Genomic DNA, 18658 nt, shown 5'->3' on the forward strand with positions numbered 1-18658 from the left:
TTGGGATTGACACATACACATTGCTGCATATAAAATAGATAACTAATAAGGACCTACTGTATAGCACAGGGAACTCTACTCAATACTCTGTAATGACCTATATGGGAAAAGAATCTAAAAAAGAGTGGATATATGTATATATATATAACTGATTCACTTTGCTGTACAGCAGAAACTAACAACATTATAAATCAACTATACTCCAATAAAAAAATTTTAATAAAGAATGTTATGTAAATGGAATCACACAGTGTGGGACCTTTGGGGGTCAGCTTGTTGCACGTAGCATGAGTCTCTGGACACATTCACGTGGTTGCACGTACCAATAGTTTGCTTCTTGTAACAGCTGAGTGGTATTGCATGGAATAGATGCAGTGTATTTAATTATCAGTGTATTTAATTATCCACGTCTTACAGGACATTTGTTTCCAATTTTGGTCTATTATGAGTAAATGTGCTATAAACACTCCTGCACAGGTTTTTGTGTGAACACAAGCCTTCATTTCTCTGGAATAAACGCCCAAGAATGGCATTTGCTGGGTTATATGGCAAGAGCACGTTCAGTTTTTAAAGAAACTACAAAATTGTTTTCCAGAGTGATTAGACTATTTTAAACTCCCCCAAGCAATATACGAGTGATCCAGTTTCTCTACATTCTTATCAGCATTTGGTGTTGTTACTATTTTTTATTTTTTAATTTTAGCCATTCTGAGGTGTGTAGTGATACCTGATTGTGGTTTTAATTTGCATTTGCTTGATGGGTAATGATGTTGAACGTCGTTTCATTTTCTTATTTGCCATCTGTATATCCTCTTCAGCCAAATGTCTGTTCTTGTCTTTTGCCCATTTTTGAATTGGATAGTACGTTTTTCTACAGTTGACTGCAAGAGTTCTTTATAGGGTCTAGGTATAGTTTCTTTGTTGGATATTATCTCCCTATCAGTAGCTTGTCTTTTCATCCTTTTAATATGGTGTTTCATAAACGAAAAGTTTTTAATTTTGATGAGGTCCATTTGATCAATTTTTCCTTTTATGAGTTGTGTTTTTGGTGTTACTCTATGTCCCAAAGACTATTTTCTTTTTCTAAAAAAATTTTGTAGTTTTACATTTAAGTGCATGATCCATTTTGTTTTAATTGAATTTATTCTAGGAATTAATGGTTCTCAATTTTTAAAAAAAGAATCTTTACTCAGATTTTTAGCTTTATTTTTCCTTATCCTATGTGTATTAATAAATGGAATCCATGTATATTAGTGAAACCCTCTATTCTATTTATTACAGATCCTGTCTTGAGTAATAGGTTATGAGACTTGGGTTCTCATATGAATCTTCTGTTTTAACAGGCCTCCTATGAAACTGGAGTCAGGGGAGGGGGATGCCAACTCCTTTCCATTGAATTGGGGTGGAAGTCTTGACCTGCCACTCAGACCAGTTATGACACCAAGGGGAGGAGCAGGGTGCCGCTACCACTGGGTGGGAGCCCGAGCTCTTCAGGTGGCCTCCACTGACATTGAGGGGGACAGGGGATGGCTCATTAAACCTAGATTGTACTTAAAGTCCTGGCTCTCCACTCGGCCTCCTCTGACACCACCATAGTGGGCAGGGGGATGGGGGGAAGGTGAAATTGTCCACTCGACCTTGGTTGCTGGGGTGGGAGCACTGTGGGGCTTTTCCTGGTGTTTTGCTGGAATAGAATGATTATTGTTTAAAAGTTTCCACCTTGTTAGGTTGCCCTTTTCCTGGTCCAAAGAGAGGAAGGCTATCTTGTTTTGTTTTGTTTTGTTAGTTTGTCTGTGCCCATGGCGCTATTTCCCCCAGCTGCTCCCAGGAGATGCTGAGCTGTTATGTACTACCATCCAGGCTGGGATATGAGAGGCAGAAAGAAAACCCAAGGAATTCACTGCTTTGTCATTCCTTACGTATTAGGATCTTTGTTTCCAATTTCATCTTCTCTTCACATTCTGGAGCCTTTATTTTTGTTTCACAATATAATGTCCAGTGCTTTTAGCTGTATTTAGTGGAAGGGATCAAGAGAAATGTGTCTATTCCATCTTGTCCAGAACCAGAAGTCCCAATCATCTGTTTTGTTTTGTAATGTTTTAAACTATCCAGAATGTGGGGAAAACACAGGGCTCGTGTGGCATTGATTCTGTCTCTCTCTGTGGTCCTCATGGCATTCACCACCTCGTGGGGGACTCCTTCTTCTAAACCTGGTGCCTTTTCTGCTACTGTTCACTCTTCCTTACCTCACAGCCCTTCTGTGAGACAGCCTTTTCATCGCTCTGCAGAACATTTAACATCTGCACTTACAGTTTTACACCAGTGACCAGATCCACTGCCCAGCCAATGAGTAGGACTACGTGGGCTCCCCAGCGCGATCCTTCCCAAGATGTATCCTTCCCATCCTTAGAGCCAGAGGAAGCTAATTGATGAGGGGTTTTCCCCTGTTCCTTCTACTATCAATCAAAAAGTGCTTTTCTTTTTAAATTTTTGTGTTAATTTTAGTAAAGAGAAGCTAAGCTACCAGACTTTTCTTCAGCGAAACTCACAGGCATGATCCAATACACTACGATTGTTTACCCAACTGCCTGCCCAGGAGACTGTGGGATCCTTTAGGCAAGAAACCATGTCTCATCAATTGTTGAATCCCAGAGTTTAGTGCACTCAACAAAGGTAGCTAAAATTAATAAAGTAAAATAATTCCTTGTATGGATCTCAAATCTTCCTTGGCTTTTTGTTTTTTCAAGAAGTCTCAGAAATGGAAAAAGTCTTGGGGGCCTACCTGGAGAAGACCAGAAATATTTATGCAGGGTTGCTGCATACTGACTTCCAGGCAAGCTCTGATAGTCCAAGGACCTGACAGTAAGTATTCCTGAATCCATGTCCCCATTCCCGTATCTAAGCCTGATTCCCACACATTTTCCAAACTCTTATTGTCTATTCCCTATGGAGAGAGGATGCCTTTACATTGGCAGCCCGAGGGGATGGAGGGGATACATCCAAGTTACCTGGCAAGCATCGTAGGTCTCATTCTCGTATCCAGCACACAGCATATTTTTGGTAAGTCTTGGAAATTCCTTTAGACACTTCTCCCGATCCACGATGGTCATGGGCACTTTCAACAGCTCTGTTTCCATAGGCTGTTTGAGACCTGACCCATAGAGAAGGCCCTTTAGAAAAGTCACTGGACAGGAGCCCCAGTGCCTATAATGCAGCTGACGTGCCCTAGACCAACCTGCCCAGTGTCCCGCCAGTCACACATCCACCTTTTTTTTCACATTTTCACAGACCCTCACTCTCCATGTCCTTCCAGTAATCCCTCGCAATTTACTCACTCCACCACCCCAGGCTCTTCCAAACAAGTCCCCACCTACTTGAATTATCCCTCCCATTCAAAATCATATTCCTGCCTCCAAGAAGACTTCCATCTTGGCTCCAACAGCGCTACAGACTTGACTTCTTAGAACTGGCTTTCGATCGATTCTCAGCGTAATCCTGCCTCTTCAGCATATTTGCCTCTCGTTACTTTCTGTTATGTGAGTGTGACACTTCTGACACAGGGCCGCTGAAACTGGGTTTGCACTCCCGGTGAAAAAAGCTTTCAGGTCCCCCAGACAAAGCCAGGTTGGTTGAGAGTTTTTACAGGGGGTTTGTCAAGGCCCTTCCTGGACTGCCAGCTTCCAGGAATTTGTTTGGACTTCTCTCCATCTCATTAACTCCTACCACATAGATTTCAAAAGACTTCTCCACACTGAGTGTTCTTAATCGTGCAGGCACCCATCTGCCTCTCCTCACTTCTAAATTCTGAGTCGTGCCCAGAGCCCTGAATCAGTGTTACACCAGTTGCCCTCTAGTTACCAAACTCCTGAAATACCTACCATCTCTTAGACCCCAGGTCACTGCAAAGCATCCCTAAGGACCTGGAGTCTTGTTCAGGCCTGAGCTAGCGCTGTGCTATACCCGTCCCTCCCCTACCAATTTTGTTGAGTTTTCTTTGGGAACAGTCCAGCAGGGCTTTCATTATCCCTTTATTACCCTGGTCAGGTTCCTCTTATTTTGGCCAAGTAACAATGTAACAACAAGTAACAGCAACAGATTCATTTCTAAGAATGGCTGGGCAACACTCCAGGACCATCTAAAGTCTAGGCCAGGGCAGGCGTCTTGAATGCCTGTAGGAACCAGGTGGGAAACATCAATGCGTGAATCACGGAGATGTGAGAGAGCAGAGCAGAGAGCCCCTGGCCAACTGGAGGGTTTATAGTCAATGAAACAAACGAGACTGCCATGTGATGGCGGGACAGGACCACACCCAGGGATGGCCCACATCTGGCATCTCAGCTCAGGGCCTTGGGGGATGTTTCCTTCGCACTTAGAAGAGGCTGAGATCAGGCCTCTGTGCGTTCCTCGTGCTCAGGGATTTGCTCCAATGCAAGCTCCTCTCCTCCCTCCTTCCTCAGCCCTCTCCCCTTTCATCCTCTCCCCTCTCCTTTAGGTTTACTGGCCCATCCTCAGACGCCCGTGATGTGGCTCTTCCCCAAGGCGCTCCCAAGAGATGCTGAGCCGTTACTTACCAGTTTGGGTCTGCCCCCATCCTGCCACCCAGCATTTGTGCCACCTGGAGAGGCCGGGCTCTGTGGGCATGCAGATGGGTTCTTTCAGCTCGCTGAATGTGATGGGCGTGTCCAACAGTAGCAGGGAGATATCATTGTCCATGTTGAGACTTTGAAAGTCCTTGTGCAGAATTATGCTTGTGACCCCCTTTATTTCCAGCGATGGGCTGCTTAAGCTATTCGTTCCCAGCACGACTCTCAGTTCTGTTGGCCTGGTGGCGGAGAACCAGAGACGGAGAAATAGGAGGGGAAGGAAAGTCACAAGGTGCACAGAATCTGCTGTGTCTGAGAACCCTATATCCCACATAGCTGTAGGGGCCTTTTGCATTTGTCCTACTGGGGCTGTTGCTCAGAAGATGTGAGCATTTGAAAAAGGTAGAGAAGGAGGGTGAAACAGCCACTGTGGCCGACCATAGGCTCCATGGCTGCTCCGGAATCATCCCAGAGATGTGAATGAGATACTCCTGCCTCACAGGGCAAAGAAAGGACTTAGCTTTGGGCCCCCAAAGAGCCCATAAAAGACCACTTGGCACAGATCAAACTAGCCCTCAGATAGGAAGGGATTAGCACATCAATTTGTCTACCAGCAATTTAGAGACTGAGGAACAGAATTTTTTTGTTTGCAACATACACAACTGACTAAAGTTTAACATTCAGAACGTATAAAGAGAGTCTACAAATTAAAAAAAAATTGTCAAAGCTCAAACAGACTTTACAAAAGAGAAAATATACCAATAAACTTGCAAATATCAACTTAGCAGTAGGAAGAAAAATGCAAATTAAGACTACAATTGTAATAGTATTTCATGCTTTTCACCAGAAAAGCAAAAATTAAAAATTCTGAAAAAGTAGCAAATATTGGTGATGATTTTAACACTTACACACCGCTGGCGGAAATTTAAATGGGTGCAACCACTTTGGAAAATCATTTGGATTTTCTAATAAACTGGAAGATGCACAAGTCCTATGATTCTATACCTTCTCTCCTAGGGATAAACTCTTGCACATATGCACCTGAAGACCTATGCAAGAATCAGGAACAGAGTTTAATCCAGACCTGCCATTGATGAAGCAGAAAGAATCTTCAGTAATAATTCAGGAATTTCCCTCCAGGCAGAATGGCCAGGAACTTTCCAACAGTCAGTCCTTAAGTATCCCATGGGAGTAAATGCAACAAGTTTCCTTGGTTACCCCAGGGTGAAACTTTCCCGAAGTTTTTGATGAACCCTTTAAAGTTCTTCTTTCTGTGTATCTTCAAGCTTTCTCGAGGTGGTGGAGCGGAAAAGCGCAAGTGCTGGAACCGGATTTGAATCCTGTTTCTGTCTACTAAGGTGTGTACCTTGGGTGAGTCAGCTAACCTTATTGGACCTCAGTTTCCTTCTCTATAAAATAAGGATGTTCATTTTACCTGCCTCAGGGTTTCTGTAAGTTGGAATGAGTTAAAAGGGGATTACTCATTCTACCCGCCTCAGGGTTGTTTGTATGATTAAATAAGTTAATGCAAGGAGTTTCTTAGCAGGTCGCTGGCCCATGATGAGGAATCAGTAAACGCTCTGTTTTCCACCAGTCTCCTGGAGTGCAGAGAAAACTCTATAAGGAGGAGGGAAGTAGGTTGTCGGATGGCCCAGGAACCCAGACCTCCAGAATTAGGAGGATTTCCTCCTAGAAAGACTTGAATGTCCTGGCAGAGGGAGACAGACCAAGCCCTTTGGCTCCACCAAGACAGATGTCCCTGGAGAGGACAGTTTGTGACCTCAGGGAAGCCGCAGTTACTGGTTCTGGGTGACAACAAAGAAGGCACAGTGGATCCGGCCTTGGGTTCACAGCCTCTTCCTCCCTAGGGCGTGTGGGGCTTCCCCAGGGAGGGGAGCACATTGTCAGAAGCAAGGGGATGGACTCGGTACTTACGAGATCTCAGAGTGAAAGCAGTGAGCTGCCGAGACAATCCACCACTCGCTGATGATGGCGCCACCACAGAAATGTTCATTTCTTGCTTGAATACTCACCTGCCATGGAAACTCACCCACCTCAGCCTCCATCCCTCCTATGATTCTGGAATACTGAGCTCCTCTCTCAAAAACGGGTCTTTCACCGCATTCTGGTAGAATGGAAGAGAAAGGAAGGGAAACAATGCAACACTTAGTCAATATCCATAGAAGACACATAAGTAGCTATCATTGTACCCATTCTAGAGATGGGGAAACTGAGGCTGGCCCAGTAAAGCACCCTTAGAAACACGAGTAAGCCAACAGATGCTTCACATCTGTTGGAACGTGTTTGGAAGTGTTGGCTCTGTCTCCTTTCCAGACAGGTAAGTCACTTTGCCGAGCTTGTTTCTGCCCTCATCTGAGAAAAATCAGAGGAAAATACTTGGCCAGGGCCAACCTGGAGTGACTGGCAGAATAATGCCTCTGTTGCCAAAAAATGTCCACGTCCTAATGGAGCATGCCCTGGAATTCGTGAATATGTTACCTTATAAGGCAAAGGGGACATTGCAGATGGAATTAAGGTTGCTAATCAGCTGACCTTAAAATGGGGAGATTGTCCTGGATAATCTGAGTGGACCCAATGTAATCACATGGGTCCTTAAAAGTGGTAGAGGGAAGCAGAAGAAGAGAGATGTGACTGCAGAAGAATGGCACTGAGAGATGCAATATTGCTGGCTTTGAAGACGGAGGAAGGGGCCACAAGCCAAGGTATATGGATGATCTCTAGAAGCTGGAAAAGGCAAGTTAACAGACTCTTCCCTAGAGCTTCCAATAGGAACGCAGTCCTGCTGACACCCTGATCTTAGCCCAGGGAGACCCATGTGGGAGTTCTGTCCTACAGAACTGTAAGATAAGAAGTTTGTGTTGTTTAAGCCACTAAGTTTGTGGTAGTTTGTTACAGCAGCAAGAGGAAACTAATACATACAGGAAACCAGAAGGGTGACCTAGAGAGGGCCTGAACCTACAGGAAGCCCCAAGCTATTCTAGGTTAGAACATTCTGTTCCAGGCAGAGCAGCTCTGTTTCCTGGAAGGCTGAGAACAAAGGCTGCAGCTGCCTGTTTGGAAGAGAAACCTGCCTTCTGGAGCGAGTCCAGATCCAACCCCTCACCCGGAGGAGGAGGAGACACTGTTAGTATTTTCTGACTTGAATGTGGTTTTGTTCTGGAACAAAGAATGAGCTTGATTCTACAGAGCCCAAGACCCCCTCCCCTCTCTTTCTAGAGGCTACTTTTCCAAATACCCATTCAACAGAGGTTTTGAGGACTTTGTAGTATGTGTTGGAGGAACCCAGTGGTGGTTATTTTTAGTTAAAAAAAAAATGGAGTGAAAATGTATCAATATGTGTCAATAGCCTTCAGCTGTCAGTAACATATAGAGGCTCTTTCCAGGACTTTTGGGTCTGCACTTCCTCCTTTATTTACCAAACACATATAGTCTTACCATGTGTCTGGGCACCATTATATGCTCTGGAGTCCCAAAGCCTGAGTCTGAATCCTGGCTCTGTTGCTTATCTGATGAATGATTTAGGGTAAACGACTTATTCTTGTTTATCATCCCTTTCTTTATTCCCCAAATAGGCAGAAGATAATACTTACGCTACAGAACAGATGCAAAGATGTACAGAACAGATAACGGGTGTTGAAGTGCCCAACACAGAGTAAACCCTCAAGCCACGTTAGCTGCCAGAATTTCTCATGTCACCTTGCACCAAGGGCCCCCTTTCCTTGGTCTTGAGAACAACCTACATCACCAGCGTGGAACCGTGCAGACATATAGACTAACGCTGGAACACAAAGCCCTAAGCAGTGACGGAGGCAGTGCCAAAACGGTAAGCAGAGATGCGAGCCATCGGGGGCACTTGGACCTGCTTGCAGAGAGGCCAGCTTTGCCGATTCTCTGCCCACACCACGCACCAGCCCCCATTCACTCCGTGCAGCCAACCCCGGGCCGGAATGAGGGAAGCTGGGAACGTGGGCTGTGTTCTTTCCGTGAGGCCAAGGGCAGGGAGGGAAATGCGGGCCCTGGAGTCACACTGGGGCCACTCCCGGCTCTCCCATTTCCCTGCTGCGAGGCTCTGGACCAATCCTAAACCTCCCTGAGGCTCGGAGCTCCTTATCCACATGTGGGGCTAAGAGTGGAGAGCCCACTGGGGTAGTGTGGGCATCTAACGGGGGAAAGTACCTGACCCATAACAGCTTCCTTTCCACTTCAGCCACCTGCCCCCCCTGCCCCCCCAGAGAGAGAAACAACCTACCAGGAGCTGCGAGGAGCTGCCCGTGGAGCACAGCAGGCACCCCCGGCCCACCTCCACCCCACCTGTCATGCACGTGGGCGTCCTGGGCATCTGCTCAGCACCTGAGTTCCGGGACCAATGCTCAGCTCATTCTGGGCCCGCGCTTCTCAGCGCTCCACTATTCATTCAATGATAAAGTCTCGGGTTTCAAACCCAAAACTTAAGGTCAGGCAGGCTGAACTTAGGGCTGGGGCAGGAGAAGGGGCAAGGGAAGTGGTTTCCAGGAGGGGTGTAGGGGGAACAGGAAGCCACTGTTCCCGTGAACCGGCCTCTTAGTGGCCCATTAGCTGATTTGTGGGATCGTCCAGGCCTCTGTCCCTCGGCCCCTCAGGCTTAGCCCTGGCGGGGTGGGAGGGAGAGAGCAGGGCCAGGGTCGCACCCAGCCCCGCCTGGAGAGCCGCTCGGGCCCGGGCAGGCGTCCACTTACCCAGATGTGCGTCCCTGGCCTGGAGCATGTGCAGCAAAAGGGACCACAGGAGCATGGCCCTGGGCATGACTGCTGGCCTGGGAGGTGACGGAAGCCGGGGCAGAGGGGAATGACTCTGACGGGGCCTCCCCCTTACAGCCAGCCCTGCCGGTGATGTCACAATGGGCTGGCGGGTCTGAGAACGCAGACTGTCATGCAGGCTTCTCTTCTGGCCGCTCTGTTCCTGAGATGGGCCTCATCCTGGACGCCTCCTTGGCTGAGCTTCCCTTCCTGACCTGGGCACGGCCTGCCCTTCACGAGTCCTCAGTGGGCAACTTGCTGTGGCCCCCTCACACCCCGTGCTTCTTAAGGCTCAGATGCCTCCTCTTCCACAGGGCCTGTTCTGTCAGGGGTTCCCCGTGAATATGCGCAGAAGGCCTGCGCGAGGGGCTGCCGGCTGGGATCCTCGGGAACGGGGAGGTGGTCCAGGAGGCCCGGAGGCCTGCGCAGCCTGAACGGCCGTCGGGCCAGGTGCCAGGTTCTCTGCTCAGGCCTCCGATCCGGGCCGCAGGCGTGGACCCGAAGGCTGGGTTCAGAGGCCCTGGCCTCCCCCCATACTCAGCCCAGCAGGCAACAATCCCTGCTCCCACCCTTTATGGGTTTATTCCATGTGGCCCCCAAATCTCCAGATAGGCCCCTGTCCATTTCTAAAGATGGAAAGATCAGACTCAGAGATGGAAGTGCCCAGCCCAAGTCTTCCCCTTATGTCAGCGGCTGAGCCATGGGATTTGGACCTTAAATTGGGGTTTTGTTTCTGGACACTTTTAGTGCACAGACTTGGGTGGACTCTACCCAAGCATCCTTAGTAACGCCTTCCCGGCCACTGGCCAGGCCCAATGGTTGGAAGTGATTCATGTGCTAACTCAGCTCCCAAAGTGACCCCTGGGCATTTTCTCAACTTGCTTCGTCTACTCTGCCCAGCCTCACGTCCTCGGTTTTCTCCTCTGCAGAAAAGGAAAAATAATGCTCACAGTAAAGTTGTTGTGAAGCTCAAGACAAGACCATATGATTTGGGTGGTGGGCCCTCTCTACTACGCCAAGGCTGTGGCTGCAGCTACCTTCTGGGAGGGGAAATTCCAGGACGTGTGACTGACTCTTCCTCCGAGATCGGGAGAAAGCAGCATCCAGGTGTTCACCCTGAGTGGTGGGCTGAAGCCTGGTGTGCAGCTTTCCTCACCTGTTCTGAATAATACCTCGTGGGCCTTGGCCTTGATCAAGGCCTAAGCCTTTCTTTACTGGCATAGGGGAATGTCCCAAAGCACACTGCATCACCTGGCCCCGGTCTTGCCCCAGGAAGCTCTGAGTTTTCCCTCTGCTCTTCCTTTGGACTCAGCGCTCTCCCTCCCTTGGACATGTTACCCACACCCTGAATGCTGGCAGCTTTCTTTTTCTTTTTTTTTTTTTTTTTTTGCGGTACGCGGGCCTCTCACTGTTGTGGCCTCTCCTGTTGCGGAGCACAGGCTCCGGACGCGCAGGCTCAGCGGCCATGGCTCACGGGCCCAGCCGCTCCGTGGCATGTGGGTTCTTCCCAGACTGGGGCACGAACACGTGTTCCCTGCATCAGCAGGCGGACTCTCAACCATTGCGCCACCAGGGAAGCCCCACTGGTGGCTTTCTTTGCTCGGCTTCTGGGGGTGGGGTGTGGAGGGGAGGGGAAGCCTGGGCCCCATGTCTGATTGGGAGAATAGAGGATGATTGACGGGCACATCCACCCTAAACTGCTGCCCATTTTCTATGAAAGTATCTGGACAGAATCACAGCTCATCTCTAGGAAGATGCGTTCCTTCTGGGTCTGTGTCCTTCCTATTGACATGACGTGAGCCCTGTCTATCGCAAAGCACTCATTCGCTGCCCCACATTTTTGGTCCAAGCGTCTTCACAATAACAGTGGATCACACCATGTCTGATCTGGTGGAGGGACTGACCAGCGGGGCCAGAGCCACCGTGCACAGCCCCAGAGGCCGCCATTCCTGTAGACTCCAATGGGAATGGCTCCCCCTAGAATTGGGCAAACATGGCCCGAGTATGGAGAGAAACTTTAGGAATGTAAGGAATCTACAGAAATCCAAAGAGGAAAGCAGGTACATGGTGACATAGGTTGCACAGGGACACTGCCTGCCTGACGCTCCAGAGTTTCCCAGGGTGTCTTTATCGAGGTGACCTTATTTTCCACAGTCCTGGCCGGCAGAGCTCTAACTTTGGTGTGCAGCCCAGGGAGCTTGTTTGGTACAGATTCAGGTTGCCAGATTTAGCAAATAAAAATACAGGTTGCCCAACTGATTTTGAATTTCAGATAAAGAACCAATATTTTGGGCTTCCCTGGTGGTGCAGTGGTTGAGAGTCCGCCTGCCGATGCAGGGGACACGGGCTCGTGCCCCGGTCCGGGAAGATCCCACATGCCGTGGAGCGGCTGGGCCCGTGAGCCATGGCCGCTGAGCCTGCGCGTCCGGAGCCTGTGCTCCGCAATGGGAGAGGCCACAACAGTGAGAGGCCCGCGTAACGCAAAACAAACAAACAAACAAAAAAGAACAAATATTTTTAGTACACAGGTACCCCACGCAATATTTGAGACATTCTTATACTAAGAAAAATTTCATTGTTTACCTGAAATTCAAGTGTACCTGGCATCCTGTATTTTAGCTGGCGACCCCAGTGTTGATTTCCAGACTTCACCCTTCAGACTCTGATCCAGTGGATGGGGGAAGGCAGGGAGCCAGGTCTCAGCACTTTAACAGCTGCTTCCAGATTATACCAGGACAGATCCTTCTGGAGCACCTGGAGAAATGTCACTCAGGCCAAAGGTAGAGGGCTTCCTGGGATCCCTGGGAAGCTGGGGACTGGAGTCTGACTCAACCTAGGAAATCTGGAGGCAAGAGAATGGCCAGCCATCTGCTTAGGTTCTGGGAAGGGTGCTGCTGTGGAGAGGCTGCCCTGAACCCCCAGAGTTTGTGCATTTGGGCTGCACAGGGGACAGAGTGCTGCGGGGGGTCCTGAGGATCCCCCCCATGGGGCGTCCTGCAGGGGGCAGAGAGGCCTAGGAAGAAAGAGGCTGGGGATGTGTGCCGACAGGCCTGGGGAGTGCAGGAGACAGGGGCCAGCAGGCAGAGCCCCTGAAAACACCGCGCAAAGAGTCCGCTGGAAATGCCTCCCAGGCCCCGAGGGCAGAAAGCTGATGTCTGGGCTAGCTCCCCTTTCCCTGCACCTGTTACGGAGTCCAAGCTCGCTCTACTCACTGCACGAATGGCCAATAAATTGGAGACGAGGTGTCGAGGCAAGGAAGATGACTTTATTCCGAAAGTTGGCGGACCGAGAAGATGGCAGACTAGTGTCCGAAAAACTGTCTTATCAGGGTTTGGATACCAGTTCTTTTACAGCACAGAGAGGGGGAGGAGATGAGGAAGTAAGGTAAAAAGTCCATAAGTTTTGCAAATATTCCCTGGAATGGCCAGCCTCGGGGAGGGGATGTGTTAATTTTTTTAATTAAAAAATATTTATTTATTTGTTTATTTTATTCTTTGGCTGTGCGTGGGCGTTCTCTAGTTATGACGAGTGGGCGCTACTCTTCGTTGCGGTGCGTGGGCCTCTCATTGCCGTGGCTTCTCTTGTTGCGGAGCACGAGCTCTAGGTGCACGGTCTTCAGCAGCTGTGGCTCTCGCGGGCTCTAGAGTGCAGGTTCAGTAGTTGTGGTGCATGGGCTTAGTTGCTCCGTGGCATGTGGGATCTTCCCGGACCAGGGCTTGAACCCGTGTCCCCTGCATTGGCAGGCGGATTCTTTTTTTAAACATCTTTATTGGAGTATAATTGCTTTACAATCGTGTGTTAGTTTCTGCTTTATAACAAAGTGAATCAGCTATACATATAGCCTCATATCTCTTCCCTCTTTTGTCTCCCTCCCACCCTCCCTATCCCACCACTCTAGGTGGTCACAAAGCACTGAGCTGATCTCCCTGTGCTATGCGGCTGCTTCCCACTAGCTATCTATTTTACATTTGGTAGTATATATAAGTCCATGCCACTCACTTCATCCCAGCTTACGCTTCCCCCTCCCTGCGTCCTCAGGTCCATTCTCTACATCTGCGTCTTTATTCCTGCCCTGCCCCTAGGTTCTTCATAACCATTTTGTTTTTTTTAGATTCCATATATATGTGTTAGCATAGGGTATTTGTTTTTCTGACTTACTTCACTCTGTATGACAGACTCTAGGCCATCCACCTCACTACAAATAATTCAATTTCATTTCTTTAATGGCTGAGTAATATTCCATTGTATATATGTGCCACATCTTCTTTATCCATTCATCCGATGATGGACACTTAGGTTGCTTCCATGTCCTGGCTATTGTAAACAGAGCTGCAATGAACATTTTGGTACATGACTCTTTTTGACATATGGTTTTCTCAGGGTATATGCCCAGTAGTGGGATTGCTGGGTCATATGGTAGCTCTATTTTTAGTTTTTTGAGGAACCTCCATACTGTTCTCCATAGTGGCTGTATCAATTTACATTCCCACCAGCAGTGCAAGAGGGTTCCCTTTTCTCCACACCCTCTCCAGCATTTATTGTTTGTAGATTTTTTGATGATGGCCATTCTGACTGATGTGAGGTGATACCTCATTGTAGTTTTGATTTGCATTTCTCTAATGATTAGTGATGTTGAGCATCCTTTCATGTGTTTGTTGGCCATCTGTATATCTTCTTTGGAGAAATGTCTATTTAGGTCTTCCACCCATTTTTGGATTGGGTTCTTTGTTTTTTTGATATTGAGCTGCATGAGCTGCTTGTAAATTCTGGAGATTAATCCTTTGTCAGTCGCTTCATTTGAAAATATTTTCTCCCATTCTGAGGGTTGTCTTTTCGTCTTGTTTATGATTTCCTTTGCTGGCAAGCGGATTCTTAACCACTGCGCCACCAGGGAAGCCTGGGGATGTGTTAACTTCTTCTTTCTTGCAGCCATCCACAGGTGGACAGGGTCCGGGTGTTTCCCTGAACAAAGGCACTTTGGTTTAACATTCAGGCAGAGGGGCAGGGTTCCCTGAGGCTGGCCGTTATGTATAGACAGTATCCTTTTAGTGAACAAAAGCAGTGGAAAGCAAAGGTGAAAGTAAAAGAAACATCCAACATGTAGTCCGATTTCTCTCTTCCCTGTTACACACCTTCCCCTGACTTTGAACCCTGGCAGGATCAAAAGAGCAGCTTGAGCAGGGGTGGGGGGGTGAGCAGAGCCAGAGGTGAGAGAAGACCCAGGCCCTAACCCGACCCAGGCCTGGAGGAGGTTTGATTTAGAGTCAGATTCAGCGCCCCCTGGAGGGTGATGAGGGCTTGGATGTTAATTGAAACCTGGTTTGGGACTCAAGTGACTGTAGGTCTATTATCTAAGGATAATCCGAGGGTGTCCCTGGGGCTTTTCCATCTGGGCAGGACAAATCACCACCACTCAGTGGAGTTTAAAAGCCAGAGTGAGACAAGACGGAAGCTCATTACCTTCACGGCCCACCCGGAACTTCATCGTTTCTCCATTTACAGCCGTTTGCGGAACAGCGACCGTGGAAATCTGACTCTATCTTACAAACCAGGGCAAGTCACTCAGGGAGGCAGACGCCTGGTACAACGGCGTGCCCACGCATCCCCGCCGCCCAGCGCTCACCACGGAAGTGATAAAGGTGAAAGGCGTGCCTTTTGTTGTTCATAACAAGCCCCTTTCGACCCCACCTGAGTTTGTGTTCACGAGGTGACTTTTGGAAAGCCCCAAGGATGGGGGCTGGTTGCCAGGGGAACCAACCCGTGATGAGAGGGTTGGAACTTTCAACCCCACCCCCTGACGTCTGGGGGAGGAGAGAGGGGCTGGAGGTTGACCTAACAAGTCATCGCAGGCTTTGAGATCTGGTTCCAGAGAATAGGAAAACTCACCAAAAGACCCAAAGCTCTTTAACGCCCAAGCAGCCACTAGAACACAGGGCTCTCCAAGAGGTTCAGAGTTATGCTGGGAGGGGTGGGTACAGACAAGGGTGCCTGATATGGTGTCCCTTTAGTCTCCACTGCAGAGACAGTTTAGACAGGGGAGGGTCGGGCTGTGCGGACGCCGCTGAGCCAGGCTGCCCTGTGTCCCCTGCTTCCTCTCTAACCCGGGGCTTACTGTGCTATCACCCAGGACCAGCTCTGCCATGCATTTGCGATGCCCCCACGGAAGCAGCTGCAGCTGGCATTTTGTCAGCTTTGGCCAGAGGCCCAGGCTGGGAAATTCTGGACTGGAATGAAAAGAAAATGCTGCCGCTTCTAATTCCACTGCTCACGGCACTCAGGGGACGTGCCCAGGAAGCTCCAGGTCTGTGCCAGTCTCAGCCAGAGTGGAGGATGGGGAGAAGCCTGCAGCCTCTTACCTGGCTTCTATAGAGTTGATTTAGAGGCCCAAGGGGGTGCTAAGTCAGAGCAAATGGCTCAGGAAATGAGGAGAGTAGAGTTGATTAAACGAAGAAGATGTCTTGGGCTCAGTGAACATGCCAGTTAAGATGATCCCCCAGTGTCTGGACCCAGAGCTCTGCAAGAACAGGGGACTTGGAGCAACAAATAGCAAGTGCTTTTGCTTCTCCAGTCTCCACTGCCCTCCTTGTAAACACATTAAGGATATTTCTGGGCTCAGTACTCTGCGAGAAGCAGCAGAGTTGTGGTAGAATAAGGGCCTTATTAATTTAGAGCACCTTATTAGATTATGTAATCTCATGAACTGGGAAAAGTTTAAAGGGCTATTGTGGGGAGCAAACGAGTTCACACAGCAGTTTCCAAAGCGCGCTCTGTTAGAAACTGCATAGCAAAAAAGCTCTGAGATTAGACAAAATTTGGAAATGCTCCTTTCAGTACTTTTCCTTGGAGTCACGGTGGATATCCACATGTTAAAGGTTCCGAGAAATCTCACAGTGAGAAAGTGGTTTAATTTTATTTAATCCGGTATTTCTGAAATGTATCTGCCCACAAGGCTACCCTTTACCCTAACTCCCAGCCTTATAAATAAGTAACATTTTCTAGTTATCCTTTTGAGAATGACCTGTTCGTATAGTTTTCCCATCATTTCTATTTGAGTGGGTATCGTAAGTCGATTGGCAGAACCTTTTTGATTTTAACGGTATTAGCCCTTTGTCTCTTACGTGTGCTACAAAATCTTTTCTCCTAATTCTTTAATACTCTTCCAATTCTGTTTTGGACTAAACAAATCTTAAATTTATGTTAGAAGTTCAGTAATATTTTTACTTATGTTTCTTGGCTTTTATTTGATGTCTTAGAAGGACCTCTTCATTCCAAAATTATAAACACAGTCAGACCTGTAGCAGAGTGTAAGCTCTGAAATTAGACTGTCTGCTTGCTAATTACTTTTCCTCCAAGTACTTGCTATGGGACCTTAGAAGGAGTTTCTAAATATCTCTGCATTTCAGTTTCCCCATCTGTAAAATGGCCATATTAGGGTTACTGTGAGGGTTAAATATGCACAAAGCTCAGAGAACAGTGCCAGACACTGTAAATACCAAAAATTTGTTAGCTGTTATTATTCCTAAATGTTTATGATTTTGCTTAAATTTACATTTCCCCGTCCCAAGTTGATATTATCGTATGTTATTTCCAAAAAGTTTTATTTTCATCTTTTACATTTAGATTTACAATTCGTTTGGTTTCAAATTTTGTATACAACATAAGGTAGAGTTCAAGATTAACCTTTTTTTTTTTCTTTAAAGAAAGTAACTGTAAAGAACCCCCATTAGGTTATCAGTGGATTTCTCAGAAGAAACTCTACAGGCCAGGAGAGAGTGAAGTGACATAGTCAAAGTGTCGTAAGATAAAATATGCTAGCAAAGAATACTTTATCTGCCACAGTTATCCTTTAGATATGAAGGCGAAATAAAGGTTTTCCCAGAAAAACAAAAGCTAAGGGAGTTCACCACCATTAGACCCACCTTGCAAGAAAGGCTAAAAGTTCTTCGTACTGAAATAAAAAGATGCTACCTAGTGACATAAAAGTAAACGGAAGTACACAATACTCTAGCTAAGGTGAAAAACAGTCTGAATTAGAAAACTCTAACTCTATATTAGAATGGCTGTTAACCACTTATAGCATACAGGCTAAAGGAGAAGAGCATTAAACATAACTATAGGTACTAACATTTCTCAACGGATTCACAGGACAAAAAAAGGTAAATTGTGACATCAAAAATATAAAAGTCAAGGAGTAAAAGAGTGGAAACTTTATAGGCAAATGAAGATTAGGAGCTCTCAGCATAAGAAGGACTGTTTTATCTGAGAGATGTTTTATGTAAGCCACACGGTAACCACAAAGCAGAAGTCCCAAAAGTAGAATCCCAAAGCATAAAGAAAGGGGAGACTGAGCAAATCACCATGGAAAACTACCACTTTACAAAGGTAGATAGAAACGAGGGAAAAAGAATGAAGACACAAAATAACCAGAAGGCAAACAATGACAGGAGTCAGTCCTTACATATCAATAAACACTCCAAATATAAATGGATTGAATTCACCAATCAAAAATCACAGAGTAGTGGGATGAATGAAAAAAAACCGAGATCCAACTATGTGCCGCCTATAGGAGACTCATTTCGGCTCAAAGGCTGAAAGCGAAGAGACAGAAAAGGATATTTCATGCAAGTGGAAACAAAAGGAAAGTGAGGGTACTCATATCAGAAAAAAATAGATTTCAAGCCAAAAACAATAACAAAAGGCAAAGAATATAGTTTTGTTTTTAAAATGTTTAATTCGATTCAATTTAATTTATTACTGATACATTGAAGTTTGAATCCAACATCACACTATTTGTGGCATCTCCTCCACATTTCTTTTCCCTTTCTCTCTCCAGTTTTGTGTGCGTGTGTGTGTGTGTGTGTGTGTGTGTGTGTGTGTGTGTGTGTTGGGGAAGTTGACAAAGATTACCTCTGTTACTTATTTTCCATGTAATTATGTTAACAGTTAAAAATACACTCCAAAAACGTTCTCCTCTTCACCTCTGTCCCTCACATCCATGATACTCAAATTGTCATGTGTCATGTACGTGAAGCTTCTGCACCATGTATTATTGCCTAGTATGTTATAGCAGCTCTTGAGGGATGAAATTTGTGGTTATTATTCCACATATACACTTACTTGCAGCCTGGTTTACTTCTGATGCACCCTTATTTTTAGGGTGCAGACCATTAAACTCCTAACTAAAGCCACGAATTCATGAGGTCCCTCGCCATTGATGAGTCCTGGGGCTCCCCTCCTCACTCTGCAAGGCTGTCAGAAGTACCGCCCAGCTTGTCAGAT

General features: G+C 47.0%; 1 protein-coding gene across 1 annotated transcript in view; it reads right to left on the reverse strand.

The window, feature by feature from the left end:
- Window positions 1-18658, reverse strand: part of PRSS55 (serine protease 55) — a 55179-nt gene that overhangs the window by 5018 nt on the left and 31503 nt on the right. The window contains exons 6-8 of the mRNA XM_024746936.1: window positions 6519-6708; window positions 4572-4822; window positions 3009-3151 (exon numbers count right to left, since the gene is read on the reverse strand). Of these exons, the coding sequence (XP_024602704.1) occupies window positions 3009-3151; window positions 4572-4822; window positions 6519-6708 (584 nt within the window). The remainder of the gene's footprint in view (window positions 1-3008; window positions 3152-4571; window positions 4823-6518; window positions 6709-18658) is intronic.

The sequence above is a fragment of the Neophocaena asiaeorientalis genome, unplaced genomic scaffold, assembly GCF_003031525.2.
Source record: "Neophocaena asiaeorientalis asiaeorientalis breed wild unplaced genomic scaffold, Neophocaena_asiaeorientalis_V1.1 scaffold633, whole genome shotgun sequence".
Taxonomy (NCBI): domain Eukaryota; kingdom Metazoa; phylum Chordata; class Mammalia; order Artiodactyla; family Phocoenidae; genus Neophocaena; species Neophocaena asiaeorientalis.